General features: G+C 39.4%; 2 protein-coding genes and 1 long non-coding RNA gene across 3 annotated transcripts in view; 2 read left to right on the forward strand and 1 right to left on the reverse strand.

Moving 5' to 3' along the window:
• Positions 1–15,368, forward strand: part of rasa1a (RAS p21 protein activator (GTPase activating protein) 1a) — a 28,508-nt gene extending 13,140 nt beyond the window's left edge. Inside the window, exons 2-26 of the mRNA XM_028033826.1 lie at positions 2,571–2,723; positions 4,003–4,138; positions 4,897–4,967; positions 5,546–5,663; positions 6,441–6,472; positions 6,618–6,670; positions 6,812–6,962; positions 7,125–7,203; positions 7,533–7,656; positions 7,754–7,910; positions 8,013–8,100; positions 8,591–8,671; positions 8,971–9,128; positions 9,214–9,290; positions 9,370–9,542; positions 9,624–9,783; positions 10,070–10,212; positions 10,824–10,939; positions 11,035–11,121; positions 11,255–11,322; positions 11,422–11,510; positions 11,593–11,670; positions 11,827–11,961; positions 12,051–12,130; positions 13,999–15,368. Of these exons, the coding sequence (XP_027889627.1) occupies positions 2,571–2,723; positions 4,003–4,138; positions 4,897–4,967; positions 5,546–5,663; positions 6,441–6,472; positions 6,618–6,670; positions 6,812–6,962; positions 7,125–7,203; positions 7,533–7,656; positions 7,754–7,910; positions 8,013–8,100; positions 8,591–8,671; positions 8,971–9,128; positions 9,214–9,290; positions 9,370–9,542; positions 9,624–9,783; positions 10,070–10,212; positions 10,824–10,939; positions 11,035–11,121; positions 11,255–11,322; positions 11,422–11,510; positions 11,593–11,670; positions 11,827–11,961; positions 12,051–12,130; positions 13,999–14,047 (2,656 nt within the window). The 3' untranslated portion in view covers positions 14,048–15,368. The remainder of the gene's footprint in view (positions 1–2,570; positions 2,724–4,002; positions 4,139–4,896; positions 4,968–5,545; positions 5,664–6,440; positions 6,473–6,617; positions 6,671–6,811; positions 6,963–7,124; positions 7,204–7,532; positions 7,657–7,753; positions 7,911–8,012; positions 8,101–8,590; positions 8,672–8,970; positions 9,129–9,213; positions 9,291–9,369; positions 9,543–9,623; positions 9,784–10,069; positions 10,213–10,823; positions 10,940–11,034; positions 11,122–11,254; positions 11,323–11,421; positions 11,511–11,592; positions 11,671–11,826; positions 11,962–12,050; positions 12,131–13,998) is intronic.
• Positions 12,982–17,851, reverse strand: ccnh (cyclin H). The gene is made up of 10 exons (XM_028033827.1): positions 17,648–17,851; positions 17,428–17,552; positions 17,225–17,347; positions 17,063–17,136; positions 16,321–16,534; positions 16,056–16,219; positions 15,904–15,974; positions 15,701–15,806; positions 13,361–13,424; positions 12,982–13,285 (listed from the first exon to the last, which is right to left on the reverse strand). The coding sequence occupies exons 2-10, from the start codon at positions 17,542–17,544 to the stop codon at positions 13,259–13,261; spliced, it is 960 nt and encodes a 319-aa protein (XP_027889628.1). The 5' UTR covers positions 17,545–17,552; positions 17,648–17,851; the 3' UTR covers positions 12,982–13,258.
• A 1,008-nt stretch (positions 17,852–18,859) lies between these two features.
• The window catches only part of LOC114153955 (uncharacterized), a 43,917-nt gene continuing 41,389 nt past the window's right edge, over positions 18,860–21,387 (forward strand). The window contains exon 1 of the long non-coding RNA XR_003597445.1: positions 18,860–18,933. This is a non-coding gene — a long non-coding RNA (uncharacterized LOC114153955). The remainder of the gene's footprint in view (positions 18,934–21,387) is intronic.

The raw sequence follows: 21,387 nt of genomic DNA on the forward strand, positions 1-21,387 counted from the left end.
TTTAGCAGAATGCCTGCACTGCTTATAATATCAATTATGAAGAGAAGTAGTCAACTTTTTAAACTGACGAGGCTCTAGACTCAATGATATTTGTAGTCAAAAGATTGGTGAAATCTTAATATATATATTTTTCTTCTTAGTGCATACCAGAAATGTTTATGTCCACACTGCCTGTTCCTAACATCATGTTAGGTTTGGCTTAATCTGCCAGCACTGTCATCTGCTATCAGGTCGAATGCAGGATGAGTGAAGCAGGGCTCATTAGTCGCACTACTACAATCCAAGAGCAGCAGAGCCCATTTGCCAACTCTGGTTTGGTGAAAGGGAACGCACATGTTGCATTTGGTCAGTAATGTGCACAAGTTGTCACCTTTAACCCACATTAGAGGGGTTGTAATGAAGTGTGCCAGCCTTGGAGAGTGTTATCAGAAGTGTCGAGGCTTCTGAATGGAGCGGGTTCAAAAAAGATCGGTTGGTACCAGCTTCTGTCAGTGTGGGATTATAGAAAATCATAGGGGTGTCTTTTTGACGTGTGGCTTGATGTTGGGGTTTTCTTTAAGTTTCAGGGAGCACAGACAGAGCGGGACCGCTGCACCGCAGTGGTCACACATCAGTTTTCAACATTCACAAATACTGGACACAAACAGACTGTACTGATCAACGATCTGCTCACTTGGATTTCTATATTTTAGTAAAGCTTTATTTTTGATGTACATACAGTGTTTTACCCTTAAGTTACGCTGCATTCCAAACTTTCAAAAGGTTTTTGTTAAAGATTTCACAGTATCATGTGCTTAAGTTTAAACGACAACTATTTAAAGTTGGTTGTTAAACAAATATAATGTCTTTTCTGATGTGTTTGCAGCAACAGTGGGCAAAGTCACTGGAAAAGTCAACACCAAAGTTGCCATCCAGGAAAGCTAAATAAACACATACAAAAAAAATACACAAAACACTTTTTACAACCAGAAAGACAGTTCAACAAATCACAAACTTTCCTCTAATAAGTCTTTGAAACATAAACCTGGTAAATGGTTTTTGTTAAAGATTTCACAGTAACATATGAACAAGTTTAAACAACACACTTAAGTACATGTGACAATGTTATTTTACTTGAAGAGGAAATTCTAGTTTTGAGACAACAATACTAGCAACTGCTTCGTCTTTTAGTGACCACTAACAGTAGGCCGTAATAGCAGGCAGTAATAATTTGAAGCATGAATGCAACATTTCCTTAAGCTGTCATGGAGCCAAAAGAGGAAAAGCAGTTCAGATGGCCAAAGTAACACTTCAAATGGCACGGAGGGTTTTTGGGATTTGCAAATGGCTCATAAAAAAGGTTATTGTTAATATCACACCATGACTAATTTCAATCATGCTTATTTTTTTTCTTCTTCTAGTATTCAGTCTTGAGTTAGTGATCGACTTTTCTTGTAACCAGCTAACTTCTAATGCATTTTAAACTTTTTCATTTGGTGGAGATGGTTTAGAAATTGTGTTGGGTTGACCTGATCCTACATGGCTAATACAATTCTTACTCATACATCAGCAAGTAACAGTGGAATTTGCAGCTGTGTTTGCACCAACCTCTTACTAGAAAACTGGGCTGTAAACCTAATGGAAAAGGGCAAGGACCCAGCGTTGTTGTGTTTTTAACAGTTGTACATGTTCTGATATTACTGTAAAAGTCTAATTGGTTACTTCATCAGCAGCAGGAATTGAACCTGGAAATAGAGCAGAAAAGCAGAAACCTGAGCAGCTTGTTAAAGTTGAGCATCTTCCTGTCAAGTCACATCAATGCAGTGTTGAACCCTGCATGTCTTGCTCAACATAGATTACCAAGATTGGCTTGAAGCAGAAGCAATCACAACTGAGTCTTGTTTTTCATGTTGTATTTTATCATTTTGGTTGTTGCATCTGGAGGTTGTTTGAGTCTTTCTTGGCCTACTTCTAGGTAGTGTGTGTGTGTGTGGGGGGTGGGGGGTGCTTGTGTGTGTAATACAGTTGTCACTAAAATCTAGCCTGTTTACTTTTTAAATTTTTTCTTCTAACGTCAACATGTTGATGCTATTTCTGTGTATTCTTGTTCTGTACAACTGCATTGTTTCTCATTTTAATGATATGAAAGTCATTAAAAAAGAAAGCACATCCAGCAGCTTTCCTGCTGGATGTGCTTTCTTTTTCAGCACACTATCAGCAGCCTAATGGTTGAAAGCATATTTTATCATGTTTTCTTTACAAGCACAGACCTGTGCTCCCTAAACCAAATGGAAGCCATTTAGGTCTCTTGTGAAAAGAGCTGCTGCTGCACCTCATTCTCTTACTGCAAGACTCTTTTTTTTTTTATTATTTATTTATTTGACCTATTTTTAGAAGAGCAAGTTGTCAAAAAATAATAATAGAAAAACATGTAAAACTTTTAACATTTGGTAGTTAAAACTCAAAGAATAGCTCCAGCATTTACACTTTAAGGGTTTCATGTGCTCTATTCTTCCATTCACAAGTAGTAATTTATCAGTGTTATGTTTTTTTTTTCTTCCTTTATTTATTCTGTTGTTTGTTGTCTTCAGGTGGTACCATGGCAAACTAGACCGAACCATTGCAGAGGAGCGTTTACGCCAGGCCCGGACCCCTGGCAGCTACCTCATCAGGGAGAGTGACCGCCGGCCCGGTTCATTTGTCCTGTCTTTCCTCAGTATGACCAATGTGGTCAACCATTTCAGGTACGTCAGAGTGCTTTAAAAAGCTTTTATTAACTGGAACAATTGAAATTAGCTGCAGCGCGTGCTAATTTGCACGTTTGCACACAAAGTGTTTATATTTCATACATTACACAGACACTTTCAGGAGCCTCTGTTCTGCAACAAGATTTGCAATTTTGAAGATATTTTGTGGAATTGTCCTTATTGATTTGGCCTAAATGTGGCAGTGTATTAGCTGGTAGACTTGAGCGATAACCAAAATAATATTCTGAAGATGCCTTGGTTTTCTGTCACAGCAACACTCACAATGGACACAGAAATGTTACCAAAAATGTTTTTATTCATCACAAATCTAAAAGACTCTTTTTCAGTCATAAGAATGGTTTTATGGCTGTTAATACAAAAGAGATTTTTCCAGTGATTGGGTGGGCGTAAATCATTTTGTTTTTGCTAAACAATAATTTTTAAAAAAGCACACCATGTTGTTTTATTATTTTATTCTTTTTAATTCATTTGATTTAAAAAACATATTAATTAACTTTGGAGATATATCAGACACATTTCTGTTAGAAACACATTTCTTTGTTGCTACTTAAGATCGATATTTAAAAATGAGCTTTTACTTAAAATGTAGTAGTTACTAAAAGTAACGCTGATTGTGTCCACAGAAATTTTCTTATTTTTTCACAGATGTAGTTATTTGAAGTGACCCTGTTTTGAACATAATTAGTCAGAATCTCACATTGGGGTTATTGAGTGTGTCCTACCATGAATGAATAAACAAACTGTGGTCGCCTAAGTTGATCTGTAACAGTTTTGTCTTTAAGCTAACACTTTTAGATAAAGACATAATCAATAGCCAGTAGGTGTAAATTAAACAAAAATCCAAATATAGATTTAACCTCATGCAAAAGTAAAGTTAAAAAAAAAACTGAAACATTTTGTTAAATTTGTTAAAAAGGCTTGTTTTATTTATAATAAGTCCTTTTTATGCTACGACTCTACAAACAGGCTAGTCTCTAAGCAGTCTTTGGTTGCTAAGTAGGTAACTAAGAAGATAACATGAATAACATCATGCTTTTGATGTGGCACATTTTTACACACATTCACCAAGCTACTCCTCTCACTTCCCTCTCACGCGCACCTCCTCCCCCCATGCTATTTGTGGTGGAAGTTTGTTCAGTGGATCCTACATGAACAAAAAGTGAGCTTGATGCTCCGATTAGAACTTAATGACTCCAAACTGAAAGAACCTGTATTTAAAGATCTGCTGTCACTTAATGTTGCTTTTGTTTTCCAGGATAATCGCCATGTGTGGGGACTATTACATTGGTGGTCGACGGTTCTGTTCTCTATCAGACCTGATTGGTTACTACAGCTATGTGTCTTGCCTATTAAAAGGAGAGAAGCTCCTATCACCAGTGGCACCTCCGGAGGTGAGACTGACTTTATAGCTTTAAATATATGATTCTTTTCTTTTGGAGTCATTTTTTAAAAATAGATTATTGTGTCAAAGGAGTTCTTCCATGTTTATTGCACTTTGTGAAAATCCTGGAAAAATGTCGAATTTGCAAATAGGGTATGCGTGATATTTCAACCCTGAATTACTGTGAGCCATATCACAGCATTTGTGAAATTGTCCAGATTTCCCATTGATGCCACATTATTATCTTTTAAAATCAGTAAATCTCTTTAATGTTTCTTTTAAAAATAAAGAACAGTCCAATGGGAATGAGAAGAAATTTCCCTTGATCATTTGGATCTGTTAATATCCTACAAAAGCTTGTGAAACTTAAATCTCCAGATAACTTTGTGGATAAGGGACGTTAAATCTGTTGGAATCTCATCAAAAGTTATTTTTCATATGAATTGTGTTAAAGTTGTGGAAAAGGGGATGGAAATATATTAATATATTTTTGAAAAGGAATAGCAACTGTTTTTTTCCTTCTTTTGTTCCCCATCCACATTGTATAAGAAATTATCGTCTTATTCCCTTGTTTGTTTTTTTTTGCCAACAGGCAGGAGTGAGGTCATTTGAGGCAAAGCTAATGCTAATCATATTTTCATGCGGTATCGCCTTAAATAAGTTGTAACTTGCTTAGTAAAATCAGTTTTGACTAAATAAATGATTGATGGTTTTGGAAGATCAATGCTAAGAGTTTGTTCTTCTTATTTTTATCTCTTTTTTCCACAGCCTGTAGAAGACAGGAGGAGAGTCAGAGCCATACTTCCATACACCAAAGTGCCAGATACCGATGAGATCAGGTAAGCACTTAATAGACAAATCAAAAATTGAATGTCCTTTTTTTTTGTCCCACTCGGATTTGTTCTTAGAAGCAATTTCATTACTGTGAATTATATTCAAACACACACGAGCACAGAGATCCCAGGCAGAGAAGGAAAACATCTGCCTGTTTTGCTCACAAAGAACAGCTTGATTTTGTGGAATGCTTCAGCGTCCTGCCGAGAACATCATCTGACTTATTGAAAAGCAGTTGTTAAGCTGCAATGCGCACACTCACTGATGCTCCCATCTGCATCCCTCATTTCCTAAATCTGATAAACATCTGTCTAAAGTCAGCCAGAAAAGTCAACATGCCTGCAAGCCTTAAGCTATACAATGCAGACGATGTGCAAAATCTACCTCTGTTTTAAGCCGCAGGAGACACCTGCTGGCCACACTGTAGTACCATCACCTACACAAAATAAGAATTCTGATTTATTCTACTTAATGTGCTTTTACTACAAAATGCATCAATGTGATCAAAGCTTTTCTTTTTATTATATTTTCTTTGCTGTGACGCAGGAAAGTTTTGTCATGATATTTTGATGTGTGCCCTCAGCTTTCTGAAAGGAGACATGTTTATTGTTCACAACGACCTGGAGGATGGCTGGATGTGGGTCGCCAATGTTCGCACAGAAGAGCAAGGGCTCATAGTGGAGGATCTGGTGGAGGAGGTGGTAAGTAAAACACAAAAGCCGACCAGCAAGGGCCGCTGTGGGATTCACAGGACATGATAATCTTGAATACAATTACAGCAATTTCCTGAAGTTTGCACATAAACAGAATAGAAGATATTGACTATTACAGTTAAAATAAAGTCATTTATAACATTCATTGTTATTTTGATGTAGACTTGAAAATAGACTGATAAATGTGGCATAGGTAGCAAGAAATTGTAAGTGCTTATTCCACATGGTATCTTGCTCTTTATAAAGTAACATAAGTATAAGAAGCAGATATTAGCTAATGACTATCTGCTAGTCATTAGCTAATATCCTGCGCAGCAACAGGTGTGGATAGTTTAGAGAAGTCTCCCTGAATGCTCCCTGTAGCAGAACAAAAGTTTGATCAGTCTTGTTCTATCTGCAACCCTCTTTTGTAAATGCCAGAGAAAGAAGTGACTTATTATCATTGTGGTTGTGACACCATAAACATTTTTAAAAAATAATTTTTTACCAAGAACTGATCCATGTATGGGATATTTTAATATCCACACAGACCTTAAATCATATAATAGTAGTATTGAATGCTAACTTCTGAACATCATCTTGTATTCGTATTTTGATAGCCAGCTCATGTTTAGTGACAGGGTTTGTATCAGTAATTTTTATTTTAAATTTGTGATGTAGTTTTACTACAAATAAATCCGTGTTGCATCTGTTTTGCGACAGTTATTCTTTTAGTGTCACAACAGATTCAAAACAATAAGTTTGTCTTTGCATGTTATTTTGCAGGGCCGGGAGGAGGACCCACACGAGGGAAAAGTGTAAGCTGCTTGATCCCTGGAAAAAAATATAAAAAATTACCTGTTAACCTTTAATGAAGAATTACAATTCCTGAATATTTTAATATGGGCGACATGATTAATTCAGTTCCTCTTTTTTTCTGTTATTTTGAATGTTCACCTTTAGTTGGTATCATGGAAAGATCACAAAGACGGAGGCTTACAACCTTCTTATGTCAGGTAACATTTTCTTTACTTTCTGTTGAGTTAGAGCTGTCACTCTGGTAGTTATTTGTTCTTTTTCACAAATATATGATTATATGACCTATGTATAGTGTCGTTTCTATAAATTTGTCTCCTTCACCCTGTGTGATGTCTTAGTTGGCCAGGTTTGCAGCTTCCTGGTCCGACCATCAGACAACACCCCCGGGGACTACTCCCTCTTTTTTCGCACTAGTGAAAACATCCAAAGGTTCAAGATCTCCCCGACTCCAAACAATCAGTACATGATGGGAGGGAGGTACTACAACAGGTACGTCTGCCAGGGTGCCATCATGCTGGAATGCATCTCACATCAATCACGCCTTTCGACTAAACATTTGTCATGCACAGCTTCAGCTTGACTTGTCCTTTGGAACCGATTGCAGTTTGTCTTCCATTCAATGTTTGTCTGTTCTTTTTTTTTCTGTTGCAGCCTTGACGATATCATTGATCATTATAAGAAAGAACAGATTGTTGAGGGCTACAACCTGAAAGAACCCGTTTCCATACAGGTAAGCACAAGAACTGATTGTGTAATTAAAGTGAGATCAGTTGAGAAAAGCTCCTGGTGAAGTAAAGACGCAAATATTTCCTGCGATCTCATACTCTGGTTATAGAGGAAAAAACTGAAAAAAAAATCTGAATTTGTCTGCATATTGGAGCAAAGCTGTGGAAACAGTTAATGAACATTTTGAAGAAAATATCCATGCAACATTTTTCTGTTGGAGCTGTAGACCTTAGAATTGTCTCTGATGTAACATTTGATGACTTTGTGAATGAAAGAAAAGTATTTTGTTTCACATAGTTATTTTGTAATGGGTGGATTTGTTTTCTTATGCAGCACCAGGAGCAAGTACTAACTGACATAACGGATGGGAAGGAAATTTATAACACTATCAGACGGAGAACAAAAGATGCTTTTTACAAAAACATAGTCAAAAAAGGCTATCTCCTCTTCAGCAAAGGTATCTATCTATGTTCAGCTCCATTAGTAGTTTTATATTATTCACAAATTCTGTCAGTTCCATAAGGCAGGATTCTAAGTTTTTCCTCTGATTTCAGGAAAAGGAAAAAGGTGGAAGAACCTTTACTTCATCCTGGAGGGCAATGATGCACAGCTCATCTATTTTGAAAGCGAGAAGAGAGCTACCAAACCCAAAGGGCTGATAGACCTAAGTGTGTGCTCCGTGTATTGTGTGCACGACACTCTGTTTGGCAGGTGCTGATGGCAATTTTCCAGAAAACAGACGTGAGATAATGGCTTTACCTTATGCTAAGCAAAAAAAATTGTAAAGCTTTGTTTTCTGTTTGACATTTTCAGGCCAAACTGTTTCCAGATTGTTGTCCAGCACTTTAGTGAGGAACAGTACATATTTTACTTTGCAGGAGAGGTCCAAGAGCAGGCCCAGGTAAATAAAGCTTCAGCTTTTTCATCAAATAGTATAAAAATCTTGGAGTTGTCCAGATGCTATGTTTGCTAAAATTGCTGCCTCGGTTCCTAAAACATAAAGCATTCAGCTGTTTGCAAGATGCCTCAAATGCAGGTCTTAAATTATTAGCAATTAATTGAGCCCTCTGTTTGCAAGTCTTCATTCTAGAGAAGTAGATACATTTATTTAGCACTATATTATGTTACATACTATTAGTAATATGATTGCATTGTCTTAAAAGAAAGAAATGCCAGAATGGAACCTTTAAGAGAGTCACAAGGGATGGACCCAACCTTTACTGCTGTTTGTTTCTGTTGGATTACCAAAAAGTGCTCCAGGTTGTAGATCACAGAGAATAGGAACTGTTTTTATAATTTTATAAAAAATGTTTATGTATCTATCATGCATTTCTTTCCGTTTTGTCATTTTGCGTCTCTCAGATGGTAGTAACATCGCTCTGTTTTTGCAGGATTGGATGAAATGCCTTCAGACGTTCTGTAGTAACCTAAGAAAAACCACTGTACCGACGTCAAACAAAAGGCTCCGGCAGGTACGCTTATAATCAGTCTTTGTGTTCATTAAAGTGTAGCACAGCAGTTGATAGTCACACCAATGAAAAGAGATAATTGCACTCAAAAGTCCTTCATTTTGGTGATTTATTTTTCAGTCACAACTCTCACTAAACTAGTGGTCCTCTGCTGTGCCTGTACCACACAACACACACTAGACTCGCTTATATACTCTGAAAAGTATTGCCTGCTACATGTTACGAATTTACGTAACATTTTACGGCCACGTAATTAACACACGCGTTACATTTTATGTGTGTGTTGATGACTTTTGTCTCAGGTGAGCAGCCTGGTGCTGTATGTGGAGGAGGCCCACAAGCTGCCGGTGAAGTATTTTGCCAACCCTTACTGCAACATCTACCTGAACAACGTCCAGGTTGCCAAGACGCATCCACGAGAAGGGCAGAATCCCGTCTTCACCGAGGAGTTCAACTTCGAGTAAGTGTGTGGGACTCCCACCTGATTTTGGTCAGTGAATGTTTGCAGAATTACAAACCGTGTGTTTTTTTCCCCCTCATTTTAGTGATCTGTCCAGTGAAGTAAACAGTTTTGAAATCAGTCTGAGCAACAAAACAAAGAAGAACAAAGACTGTGACATCTGTAAGTATAGCAGTCATTATTGAGGATTTGATTCCCTTGTTTGTTTCACAACTCGCTTTTTTTGACACGTCCCTTGTAGTGTTCATGCGGTGCCAGCTGGGTCGCTTGCAGAAGGGTCAGATGATTGACGAGTGGTTCCCGCTGAGCTCCCACGTCCCTCTGAAGGGGATCGAGCCGGGATCGCTGCGAGTGCGCCATCGCTACTCCATGGAGAAGATCATGCCGGAGGAGGAGTACAGTGAATTTAAAGAGGTCCGATTCATTGAAAAGTTCTTCCAGCGGCAATCTCATCACACTGCCAACAATGCCATTGACCCAAAGTGTTCTCTGCAGATGATCCTGCAGAAAGATTTCCACGCAATCTACGCTTTGGCCAACGTTTGTGGTCAGGACCGCACATTACTGGCCAGCCTCCTCCTGCGGATCTTTAGGCACGAGAAGGCTGAAGCGCCTCTACTGAGGACGCTCAACGACAGAGAAATTAACATGGAGGGTAAGAATCACAAACACAGGGATTAAACTCCTGCAAAAAAAAGGCAACAATCACCTGGATCCAAGAATCGGTTAGCTGCCTCCCTCAGGAATTTGGATAAACATGAAGGGATCGTTTATAGTGAAGGCATGCTGTCACAAGTCTTCTTGCAGCTTAGTAATACTCTTCATTGTTTTGCAGGATTTAGCACTTTTTTTTTCTTTTTTTAATCTGTGTGATGTAAACTGAGGAATGTGTGTGACGGCAGCTATTTGTATAACATCTGATGTTTGCGGGCCTTTACCAGATGAGGCAACAACGTTGTTCAGAGCAACTACACTGGCCAGCACGCTCATGGAGCAGTACATGAAGGCCACGGCCACGCCCTTTGTCCACTACGCGCTGAAGGACACCATCCTCAAGATCATGGAAAGCAAACAGTCGTGTGAGGTACGATGCAACAAACTTTTAGCTGCTGCACCATAACTCATACTTGTGAGAGTTCATGTATTGTTTACTAAAATATAGTTACACCATTAGTGCCTTGCAACAAAAATCATATTTCTTGCTCTTTTGTCACATTTTGCCCTGTTGCAACAAAGATATAACTGTAGAGGATTTTATATGAGACCAATAATAAGGTAATGCCTGATTTTGAAGTTGAAGGGAAACTGATTTTTTTACGTGCAAAAATATAAAAACTGCCTCTGATGTTTGCATTTAGTCTCATTTTCTTTGAGAAATGTAAATAAAATCTGCCGCATCCAGCTGCATTGACCTATTTTACACAGAAGAATGGGCAAAACGTTTAGGGTTTATGTGTGCAGATGCACATCCAGCAAAAGGCAGGTTTACAAGCTTTCCATCTTTATAACACTTTTAAAATCTACACAACGTTGTGTTGGTTTAAATAAAATCCTAGTAAAAGACAATGGAGTGGGATTGCAACATGATCAAATGTGAAAACGTTTAAGGGATGAAAATACTTCTTAAAGACCTTATTCGTTAATCACAGTTGTAAAGAATTACAATAACTAATTTCCAATTGTCTCTCTGTGAAGTTGAATCCTTCCAAACTGGAAAAGAATGAGGATGTTAGTATCAACCTGGCTCACCTTCTCAACATATTGTCAGAGCTTGTGGAGAAGATCTTCATGGCTGCGGACATCCTACCGCCGTAAGATCAGAGGCTAAAACACAGATTTAGCTGTGAGATATTTCTGTGAAAACCGTATTAAAGTTGAATGATCCATTTTGTATCGGCCTCTAAAGGACGTTAAGGTTCATCTATGGCTGCCTGCAGAAGTCTGTTCAGCAGAAGTTCCCTAGCAACCACACCATGCGGACAAGGGTTGTGAGGTAAATGTAGACCTGCGAATCATGTAGGGCAAGACATTAGTAGATTTAAAAGCCAGATGAGATATTTCTGCAGTCAACAGGATTTGTCCCACTTACTGTGTGAGTAAACAGCTTTTTTATTGTTTTTCTCTAGTGGCTTTGTCTTTCTAAGGCTGATCTGCCCTGCCATTCTCAACCCCAGAATGTTCAACATCATTGCTGGTGAGCATCTATTGAAAAACACAGTTTTCAGTTTAACATCAGAGATGATGCAGTGTGTTATGCATTTTTTTTTTTTTTTACTTCCTCTTCTTTTCACAGACCCTCCATCTCCAACAGCAGCCAGGACGCTCACATTGGTGGCCAAGTCTGTCCAGAATCTGGCCAACCTGGTTGAATTTGGTGCTAAGGTCTGAAGCCTTTCCCGTTTGGCTTTGAGTTTCGTAAATATTGATAGCATTTTGATCTTTGTTTCTCTCCTTATTTTAACAGGAACCCTATATGGAGGGAGTTAACCCATTTATTAAAAACAACAAACATCGGATGATCATGTTCCTGGATGAGTTAGGCGTGAGTCTCATTTTCATATTTCTTTTATTATATTTAACAGAGATCAGGACTGTCTGTTACAAGTAAGTAAGTAATAGCCAAGAAACGGACTCAGAGAGGAAAAGAAGCTGTTAATTGAGAGCTAAAACATGTGATGATGATGATCTGTGCTTGTAGAATGTCCCTGATCTCCCTGAACAACCAGAGTCGTTCAGGGCGGACCTGTCGCGGGACTTGGCTGCGCTGCACGAGGTCTGTGCCACGCACTCGGACGAGCTGCGCACTCTGAGCAACGAACGGGGCGCACAGCAGGTCAGGCACCCAGAGCAACAACTCGACTTTCCTCACAGCTCACGCCTCGCTCTAGAAAATAATCACTTTCTGCTTTTCCTGTCGTTCAGCACGTACTGAAAAAGCTGCTGGCCATCACAGAGCTCCTCCAGCAGAAGCAGACTCAGTATGCCATGTCCAACAGCAACAGGTAGTACTGCAGCCCATTGCTCCCATTTGTCCATCTTTGCGCCAAGCCCCCTCCCCTCTCCGTGAGCGCAGCCCTGAGGAGACCTAGCATGCTCTTCCCCTCATCACAATGGAACCACTCTCCATCATGTCTCCGTCTGATAGTCCCACCCATCCTCACCCATCATCTTGTCTCGTTCACCACAAAAAGAGCTATGCAGCAGCAGCGTCCAAGTACAACAAGCAACCCAGCTCCTAAAAACAGCAAATGGGGGAAAAAAAAAAAAAAGAAAAAAAAAAACTTGCACCAATGACTGATTGCTACATTTCTCCCTTTTGGACTTTGTTCGTAACTGTGATGTGGGTGTATTTCATTCATTCACCAATAGGACCAAATATAAGGATTTTATATGGTTTCCTTGTACCTACTGTGCTTTAAAGGCACAAATTGCCAAAGTTATGGTCCCCTACTTTCAACTCAGTGTGAGGAAACTGACATGAAGAAGCTAGTTCTCTCAACCCACTTTAATGGTAAACTGGATTCTGAGCAAATATGCTTTTTATACTGTAATTTGTTACTGATTAATTTTAAAGGTTGTGACAATATCTGCAAAACGCTGAAAGAAACATTTCTGTCTGTTCTTTTTTCAAAGTCTTGCAGAAAACCTATGGTTATTTTATATTAATAAATTCTCTTGCTGGAATCATGAGTATATATGTGAGATAAGCTGATTTTTTGCCAGGTCATAATTGTATCAGTTATATTTGATTATTTGGCTGCGGCTTCTTTTTCTGTTTTAAAACATCCCATTTGCCAGACAGGACACATAATCAAAGAAACCAAGTAAAAGTTTACAGTGGTATTTTTTTTTTAATAGTACAGACTGTATAACAGACATGCATGCACTTATTAAACTGTTTTTTTGTAAAGTAGATTATTGAGTTGTTTATTGTGCCCTTACAAAGGTCCAGACGCTTTTACTCTGTCTTATGTGGCACTTTTAGGATAAAAAAACAACTAGTAGAAAAATATCTTTATTTCTCAGAAAACGCAACCGAAATGTGCACTTAATTTTGCCACATTTAGATTTTTTCACATAAAATACTGGAGTCAAGCAGAAACTTTTAAGTTTCATTCCACAACTCAATCTCACAGGAGGTCTTCATCAGTCCAGTCCTGCAATGAAAGAAAATGCGACTGATTAAGATTTCTGGGGAAAACATTTTACTCAAATGAAGAAAACTTTCTAACCTCTTCGGTCAAACGAGGTTCTTTGGCAACATGGCCATCTTCTTCATATCCTCTTTTTCGTTTGCTGCAAGAATAAAAAATTATATTTTGGTAAAGTGGAGCGGTTTTACAAGCGAATTAATAAGTGGTGAACTCTGTTTTGTGTCTTGGTGATGATGCAACCATTTTAAATGTTTTTAGGCATAAATGTATGGCGTGCCAAATGTGCCACAACCTAATAAAGCACTAATTATTAAAGTTTGGAACTAAAACATTTCAATTGTTAGATATTTAAGTAAATGCAACATTTCTTCAGTAATTTGCTGAATGCATTGTGAATTTAAATTGTGTTTAATACTGACCAAATATTATAAAAATGTCTAACACTGACTTTGAGAAAGGGTGGCAGAAAAAGAACATGATGCAATATGTGCTAAAGTAATATTTGCTTTTAATCAAAACAATTAAGCAAAAAAGTTATTTATTGAATTGTGGCACTTTTGGTCCTCCAGAAGGTCACCAAATGGTACTCTGCTCCTCATCTTCATAGTCCTATAGTCTAGTTTACCCCATTCATACCGGTAGCTGTCCCAGGAGTCCTAACAGAGTAACATTGAACAGCTTGTGTCTTTCACAAACATGTCCATTTTATTTTACAGGACAGAGTGCACCATCATGTCTCTGGCTGCTGCCATCCAGGTAATGTGAGTTTTATGGAATTCCACCTGCAAATCCTGTAATCAGATCGCGCAGCCAAAGCGACGCCTCGTTCCACGAGTTGTGAAACTGAAGACTCCGAGTGAGTCTGTGCTTTTACTATGCGCATGTGGCGGTACAAATGCAACGTGACTGTCCTCCGTGGAAAATCCTTGCTGCACAACTCCAAAGCCCTTGTCTGAATCCAAAATCCATCAGAAACTTTTGATGTGGTGACCTTGCGGGAGAGGATCTTGGTGCACTGCACTGCAGAAACCTGACCTTTTCTATCCTGGTGTTTCTATCACTTCCTCAAAAGTCTTGAACAGTTATAGGAAGGAAGCAGACTTAACGGGCTTCCTGTTTGGCTACTCCTCTTTGGACAAACTGTGGGGAACGCGTCGTTGGAGGGGAGAAGAGCCAAAGTACTGAAGTAGCAATTTCTGCTGTCATCAGGGAATTCAAACACAGCACCTCTTTCCAGGACAACACTAGCCTTAATTCCCTTTCTACTCACAATCATCTTTCACCTGATTTTTCTAAGCTACCAAACCATTGTAACTTACACTGTATTTGTTTTTTCCTTGCAGCACGAACCCAACTTTTTATATATACATATATGCTGCTTTGTATGTTATGTAGTTAGTCTTATAAGGAAATACTGTGTTTGTGTCTGATGTAGCATAAGAGTGCTGAGAAAGCTGCATACGTAGAACCTGTCCTGTGCATGTGTTAACCCTGAATGGATCGTGCTTTAGTGTGTGGGCCTACATATATGCTGCTCTAAGAAACCATCACTTTTACTCCCTCTATGCCTTTGGATGACAACAAAAAGCTTTAGCTACGTTGCAGTTTTTTCCCCCTCTCACTCCGTCACCACAACAGGTGGCGTTTCCTCTGTGCACCTTTGCTACGACTGTTTCTCATACGGCTCCACTCCAAGTCAAACCACACACAGATTTATCAACCTTACGAAGCCGTAAAGGTCGGCCTCAGGTGCCGACGGCTCGAGAAGCTGCAGAGTCTGACCCTGTGCCTGCCGTAGCTCGGACGTTTACCAAACAGTTTACTGTAGATGCACTTACTACACCGCGGACCTCACAAAGTGTTAGCAAACCACCGGAGAGAAATGAGTCACAACCACTAAGCCTATAAGTCAGCAGCTGTACCTGTATCGGATACACTTTACGGTGTGAATGATGCGAGTAGTGACGCAGCTTCTCTGGATTTCATACAACTGATGTGTTCCTTCTTATTTTTCTACCCGAGACTGAACCTCGAACCTTTTGCATCTTAGATACGACCTGACTTAAATAAAACTGATTGCATACGACTGAATGCCTGCGATTATTCACTTGGGCATGATGTGTGAAGACTACAACCAAATGAAATTGAAAATAATTGTAAGATTACAATAGTAGGACAGTTTTTAGATTGTAGAATATAAAAGACTGTATTTTACATGTAATCGTAATTTAAGTCTAAAACTGTTGGTACTTCAGATAGGACTTTTCAAAAACTTTCAATAGAAATCACTCTTTGTTTTAATTCTTATTAGTATTTCAGGTACCAAAGATGTTTGCTGCCTAATAATTGATGTTTTGACTGTGTATTTCCCATTAGAAAGCATGAAACAGTTATCCAGAGGCTTCTTCATCTCCTTACTTGCTTGAAGTAGCAAATTCAGCGTGAATCCTCTCCAGCTTGTGTTTGTAAGCATTCACCTCCTCCTGTTTGGGAAGTTCATACTTCTTCAGGAGGGTTTTCATCCCTGCATAAATAAAGACAGGACACTTAAATCAGAAGTGATGGTTACACAGCTCAGCATTGCCATCTTGTGGAGAGAAACTGGACTCCATGAAACTCACGTTTCATGGAGTCATACATCTTCATAAGAGTTTCTTTGTCCTCTTTAAGGCCCAAGCATTCAGTCAGGTAGCTAAACGGGGGGGGAAAGTAATTGGTGACTGAAACATATACATTAATTAATGACGATTCAAATAACATTTCTGATAGGTACCTTTCCATCTTGAGGCCAGCTCTGGAAGCACTGTTCAGAATGGCTGTCAGAGCAATCTGGGACGGAGAAAACAGAAGTCCTGCATCCGTCATGGCTGCTTGGGTAAGGAAATCATCGGCGCTCTTCCTCAGCGACTCCGGGTTCTCCAGCGTCGGGTATCGAGTCTGACGGGAGAAAAATCATCTTGTGGAACGCCATATGGTCAAGGATTTAATTGTGAATGATTTACTGGCGCGTAAGCATCATCAAAACAGAGAGCACACACCTTGAGGTCAATGAGCAGACCCTCCATAGGTCTGTAGGGATTGTGGACCACCAGGTGAAAATTGAGCTGCTGGATAAGAAGCAGCTCATACTCTAGGATTTGCTCCACGACCCTTTCCTGTCCTGCCGGACTCTCCTGCAGAAGGTTTCCCACGAACTGGGTGCTGGACACGTTGAACTCATCCACTTTACAGGACAGGTATGCACACGTCAGCCTGAAGCAAGGAGGAGAGGGCCAAGAAAAAGTAGGTGGAGAACTTTAAAGGGAAGCACTGGGGCTAAGTAGTTTAAAAACAGTCAACAGAGAATAGGACAAACTTAACAAATGTCACGGTAAGTTAATATGAAACATCCACCCATGTAGCGGGATTTACTCATCGTTCTGATATTTTAAATGAGACGCCATAGAAGTTACAGGATGTTTGGCTAGCAGATGATACACTAATGGCTGTGTATTTTTATTTTATTTTAGGGAGACAGCACATTTACACTATTAAACAAGCTTTATGCAACATATCTTCAGTGTTGTCCCAAGAAAAGACATAACATATTTACAGAGTGAGGGATGCACTCACTTTTGTGCGATACTGCATCTGCTTCCCACAATATTTGCATTACAGGTTGTGAAATGAAACAGCCATACCTACAGACACGGTGTTACATAGTTTCAAATTACATTCTGATGTGATTTTCAACAGAAACCACATTAAACCGTACAGCACCCCCAAATTAGCAGCACTCACATGATAATCCTGGGGTGATGCTCCATGATCGAGTTGTTCAGGTAGAATCTCCTGAAGTACATGATGGCTGTACCCTGCACAGGTGAAACGAGGTGAAACATGCTGTTCATCAGTCTGTTGGAGTGACTGCTGCATTGCGGAAAGCTCGACACAGAAACCTACCACCACAGCTTTGGGCATCGCGGGTTTAAAAGCGTTGCAGAAGTCCAGCAGTCTCCTCTCGTAGTGTCGAAACAACGCGTCCTCCTCGTGGCGGTCCAAGAACGTGAAGTCACCGACACCGGGCTAATTCAACAGAGAATCAAACTGCGATGAAAGCGCACATCGTGTTATACAATGTTGTATTTCAGGCTGCATCACCCTACCTTCCCACTTTCTAGCGCCTTCCTACGGAATTTCTCGTTGGCCATGTAACGCATCTGCTCCAGTTCATCCTCGTTTTTAAAAGTCCAGAATTTCTTCTGTGAGCTGTTGTGGAACATGGTGGTTTCTGTATCAAAAAGAGGACAAAACGTCTCAATAATGTGAGACTCATCGTCTCACATATATATATATTCACAACATTCACAACATTCAGCAACTTACGCTCGTGGATCTAGTTACGCATCACTTCACTAAATGACTTTGGTGTACACCGGTTATATGTGTTCAGATACACGGTTTAAATTCCTTATAAGGCTGAAGTCGATATTTTATAGAGTAAAAACAGACTAAAGTACTCTAATCCGAATCTCAGCGCGTCACCATTGTTGAACGCCAGCATGAGTCTCCTAATGATGACGTATGATTGTACCGTAATATATTTGCTGCCGTAAAGTAGAGTGCTGTGCGCGAAACAATGTTAGTATGGGGTGCAGAAAGTGCCAATAGTATGAAAAAACAACAACTTAACAAACAAAATAGGTTTGTCAATAATGAAGTTTTACAATTTAACTTTCCCTGTCCAGAAAGTGTCATGGTTAAAAATAAAAAGGGCAGAAAGTTATTCTTCTTGTAAAGCTTGAAAGATGGTTGGCAAACAGCATGATAGTACTTTACCACCACCAGCTGGTACGAAATGTGGAAACTAAAAACAAAACAAACAACAAACAAACAAAGACATGCTCAGATGCATTCAAAAAAAATTTTAATCTGGCAATTTATTTTGTCTTTCAATGTATTCATTTTGACTTTAGTTCATAATGTTATATGACTATTATTTGAGAGAATGCAGATTTTGTACAGTAACACCTTATATTATACTTAATTTTAAAAGATTTTTGGCAACAATTTATAAAGGCAAAAAATGTTAGTCAAAATGTGTGGCTGTGATGAGCCAAAGTGTAAAAAAAAATATATATAAAAAATACTTTTGAAAGGCACTATAATTATTACATTAACTTGAATATGTACCATGTATTGCAGTTTATTTCATGTAAAACATAAGACATAAATTAAACTTTTTGTTCGTATTGAAAAATTCAAATAAAACCCGTGCTTTATCTACATACACAAATACAAGACCACAATGCACAGGGCCCACCTTTGGATGTAAAACCCAACCCTCCCAATCCTACCTCGAAAAGTTCAGAGAACAGCGACTACTCCATGACTATCTCTGTTGGCCAAATGTTTGAATCTGGATCACAAATGGCTGAGCGCAACAACGATCGAATCACACAGTATGTTTAGACTGAGCCACTCAACCCCCACCAGTGTTTCCGTATCAGCCCGTAATTTGCATAAACATGAGTAATTTATGAATAATAAATGCCCCTGCATTGAGCCAGAGCCTTTAATTTGCATATCAGCACAGCCTTAGTGCACGCGTTACTGTGAGCCCTTCCAGCCTGCGTAAAAACCAGAATCAGAGAGAAAAAGTGCCTTAACAGGTATGTGCTGAAGACTGTTTTATAATCTTAATCTCCTTCTCCACAGGCGGTAAAAAAAAAAAAAAAAACTTGTAGGAGCTCAGTCTGTCCGTAGACGTGTGTGACTTGTAGCCTGTGCGTGCTGCGCTGAATCAGGATGGCACCGACTCCATCGCTCGGGCTTGCCTGCCGTGCGAATTGCATAAACATGAAGTGCCGATGCATTATTGATGAGAGCGTTGCAACGTTTACTGTACGAGCGCGCGCACACGCAGACCGAGTGTCTGCGTGGATGTTCGTGCCTGTGGTCACACCGTGCCACGTGCGTTTTCGCATAATTCCGCAGTGTGTGATGACTTATTTCTGGCGCTCACTCTTGTGCTATAGTTCTGGGGTTCTTTTAGTTGTCTATATATTCTCTTTGTATTCTTGGCTGAAATGGCAATTCCTCTTCCTTACTTAGACTGGACCTGCTTGAATAACTGATTTGATGTTGAAAATAAAACTGCGCAAAGAAGGCCTCGGGAAATAGACAATATTGATTGTACAAGCAATGTTTTATTTGAAACCACACCTATATTGCATTGCCAGTCTCCCCTGATTAGGATAGCTCCATCCCCTCAGACCCAAGCCTGCACTCCTGTCTGTTGTACTTCAGCTGTATATGAAATGACTGCACTGCAGGTCATAGACCCAATGTAGTCAGCTAAAAATCTGCCGATGATGCTATGCAAGACGTCAACCTTTTGCTGTGTGCAGTTTTGTAAACTATTCATGATCCTTGTCATAATGGTAGGTGCAGAATGAGAGGAGAAGCTGGAGAGCACCCACCCCTATACGCCCCAAATACAGAACAGCTTTTCTGTTTTCTTCAAGGCAGCAATGCCAAAGCAAACAATTTGCTTGAATTGGTTTATTTGTCTTTACCAAAAGTGGTAGCACCTCTTGAACTGTTTCATGTTATTGTGGTCCATTGCAACCATAAGCTCTAATATTATATTGTGAGGTGACTGACCAACAAAAAGTAGAGCATAATTTTTGTAATGAAAGAAAATGATGCACCGTTTTAAAAAATATTTTACTATTGAAACAGTGAAATCCATGGAAGCAGTCCACTACCTCAGTGCTTTGTAGAACTATCTTTTGCAGCAATTAGAAAGAGTTCAACTGAGCTTAGCTAAGTCTTAGTGTAAGTACACATGTTCAGTAATGGCCTCAGATGTTTGTTAGACAGCTTCATGAAGACCAAGCTACACAGCAGACAGGTAAGGAGTAAAGTTGTAAAGAAGTTTAAAGCAAGGTATGTCCATGAAACAATATCCTGAGCTTTTTTTTTAAAGCTTGTGGCACACTCTTCAAAGCATCATCATAAAAAGGAAAGAGCATGACACAACTAAACATGTGCAAAACTTCTAGTGGACACTGCCCCAAAATTTGAGGCTGTAACTAATCAAAATGTGGTTCTAAAAAATGTTGAAGCCATGGGTGGGGCTGGATAAAAAATGCAGGTCACATTTTTATTGAAAAAATAAAAATGTGATTTTCTTGCATTTCACAATTAGACGCTATTTTGTGTTGTTCCATCACATAAAAACCAAGGTCCATAATTCATACCAAAATGTAGAAAAAAATAACCCACGCAGTATGAAGACATTATAAATTTTGATGAAGGTTCCCTTGCAATGTGAATATTCATATTCTGCTCCCATCCCCCATAATTGATTCTGCAGTTGCCAGGGTAACAAGAGGTGACAGTGCTCATGTCAGAGGCTCCTCCAAGGACAGTTAGGTGATATGCCGTGCTGGCTGCTGGGCATCAACTATGACACCTAGGAACAAAATGGCCGCCGCCTCTTTTGCTTTTATTTGTTCATTTATTGTTTCCCGCGCTGGCCTTAAACCTTTTTTGTTTTTATTGTGTGTGTGATACGGATGATGCGGGATCTTCTTGGTGTGATTGGTGTGACTGAAACGTGCTGAAGAGCTGAGCCGTCTGATCCCCTAGAAAGACAGGCTGGAGAATTTAGAAATATGTCTGGCTATTTGCATGCAGCTTTGTGGTTCGGCATGTTTGTACACTGGTTTTGCTCAGGTTGGCATTAAGCGTTTTTTTTTTTTTTTCTCTCCATCCTCCCCCCCTTTTCTGTCCAGACGTTCCCCCACCACTTCTTTCTGTCTCTAATTGAGCTTTGTGTCTACCTCCATCTCCATTCAAATCCAGACTCATTTGCATGCTGCCGCTCCACGCTGGACAGCTCCCCAGCTGTACAGTACGGGACTAAATAAGGAACACAGACCCACTTTGTGTGATGTGAATACTAAACAGCCAGGATAGTCATTTTTCTGTTTCCCTGGAAAAAAAATCCAGCTACCTAAGAAATAAGGGGTAAATAGAAGGGCTGTAGATTTACCAAGTCAGTGTATTCAGTTCTAACAAGGAAAGCTTGTGTGTAAGATGTGTTAGTATTTGATAAA

This window comes from Xiphophorus couchianus, chromosome 12, assembly GCF_001444195.1.
Source record: "Xiphophorus couchianus chromosome 12, X_couchianus-1.0, whole genome shotgun sequence".
Classification (NCBI taxonomy): Eukaryota; Metazoa; Chordata; class Actinopteri; order Cyprinodontiformes; family Poeciliidae; genus Xiphophorus; species Xiphophorus couchianus.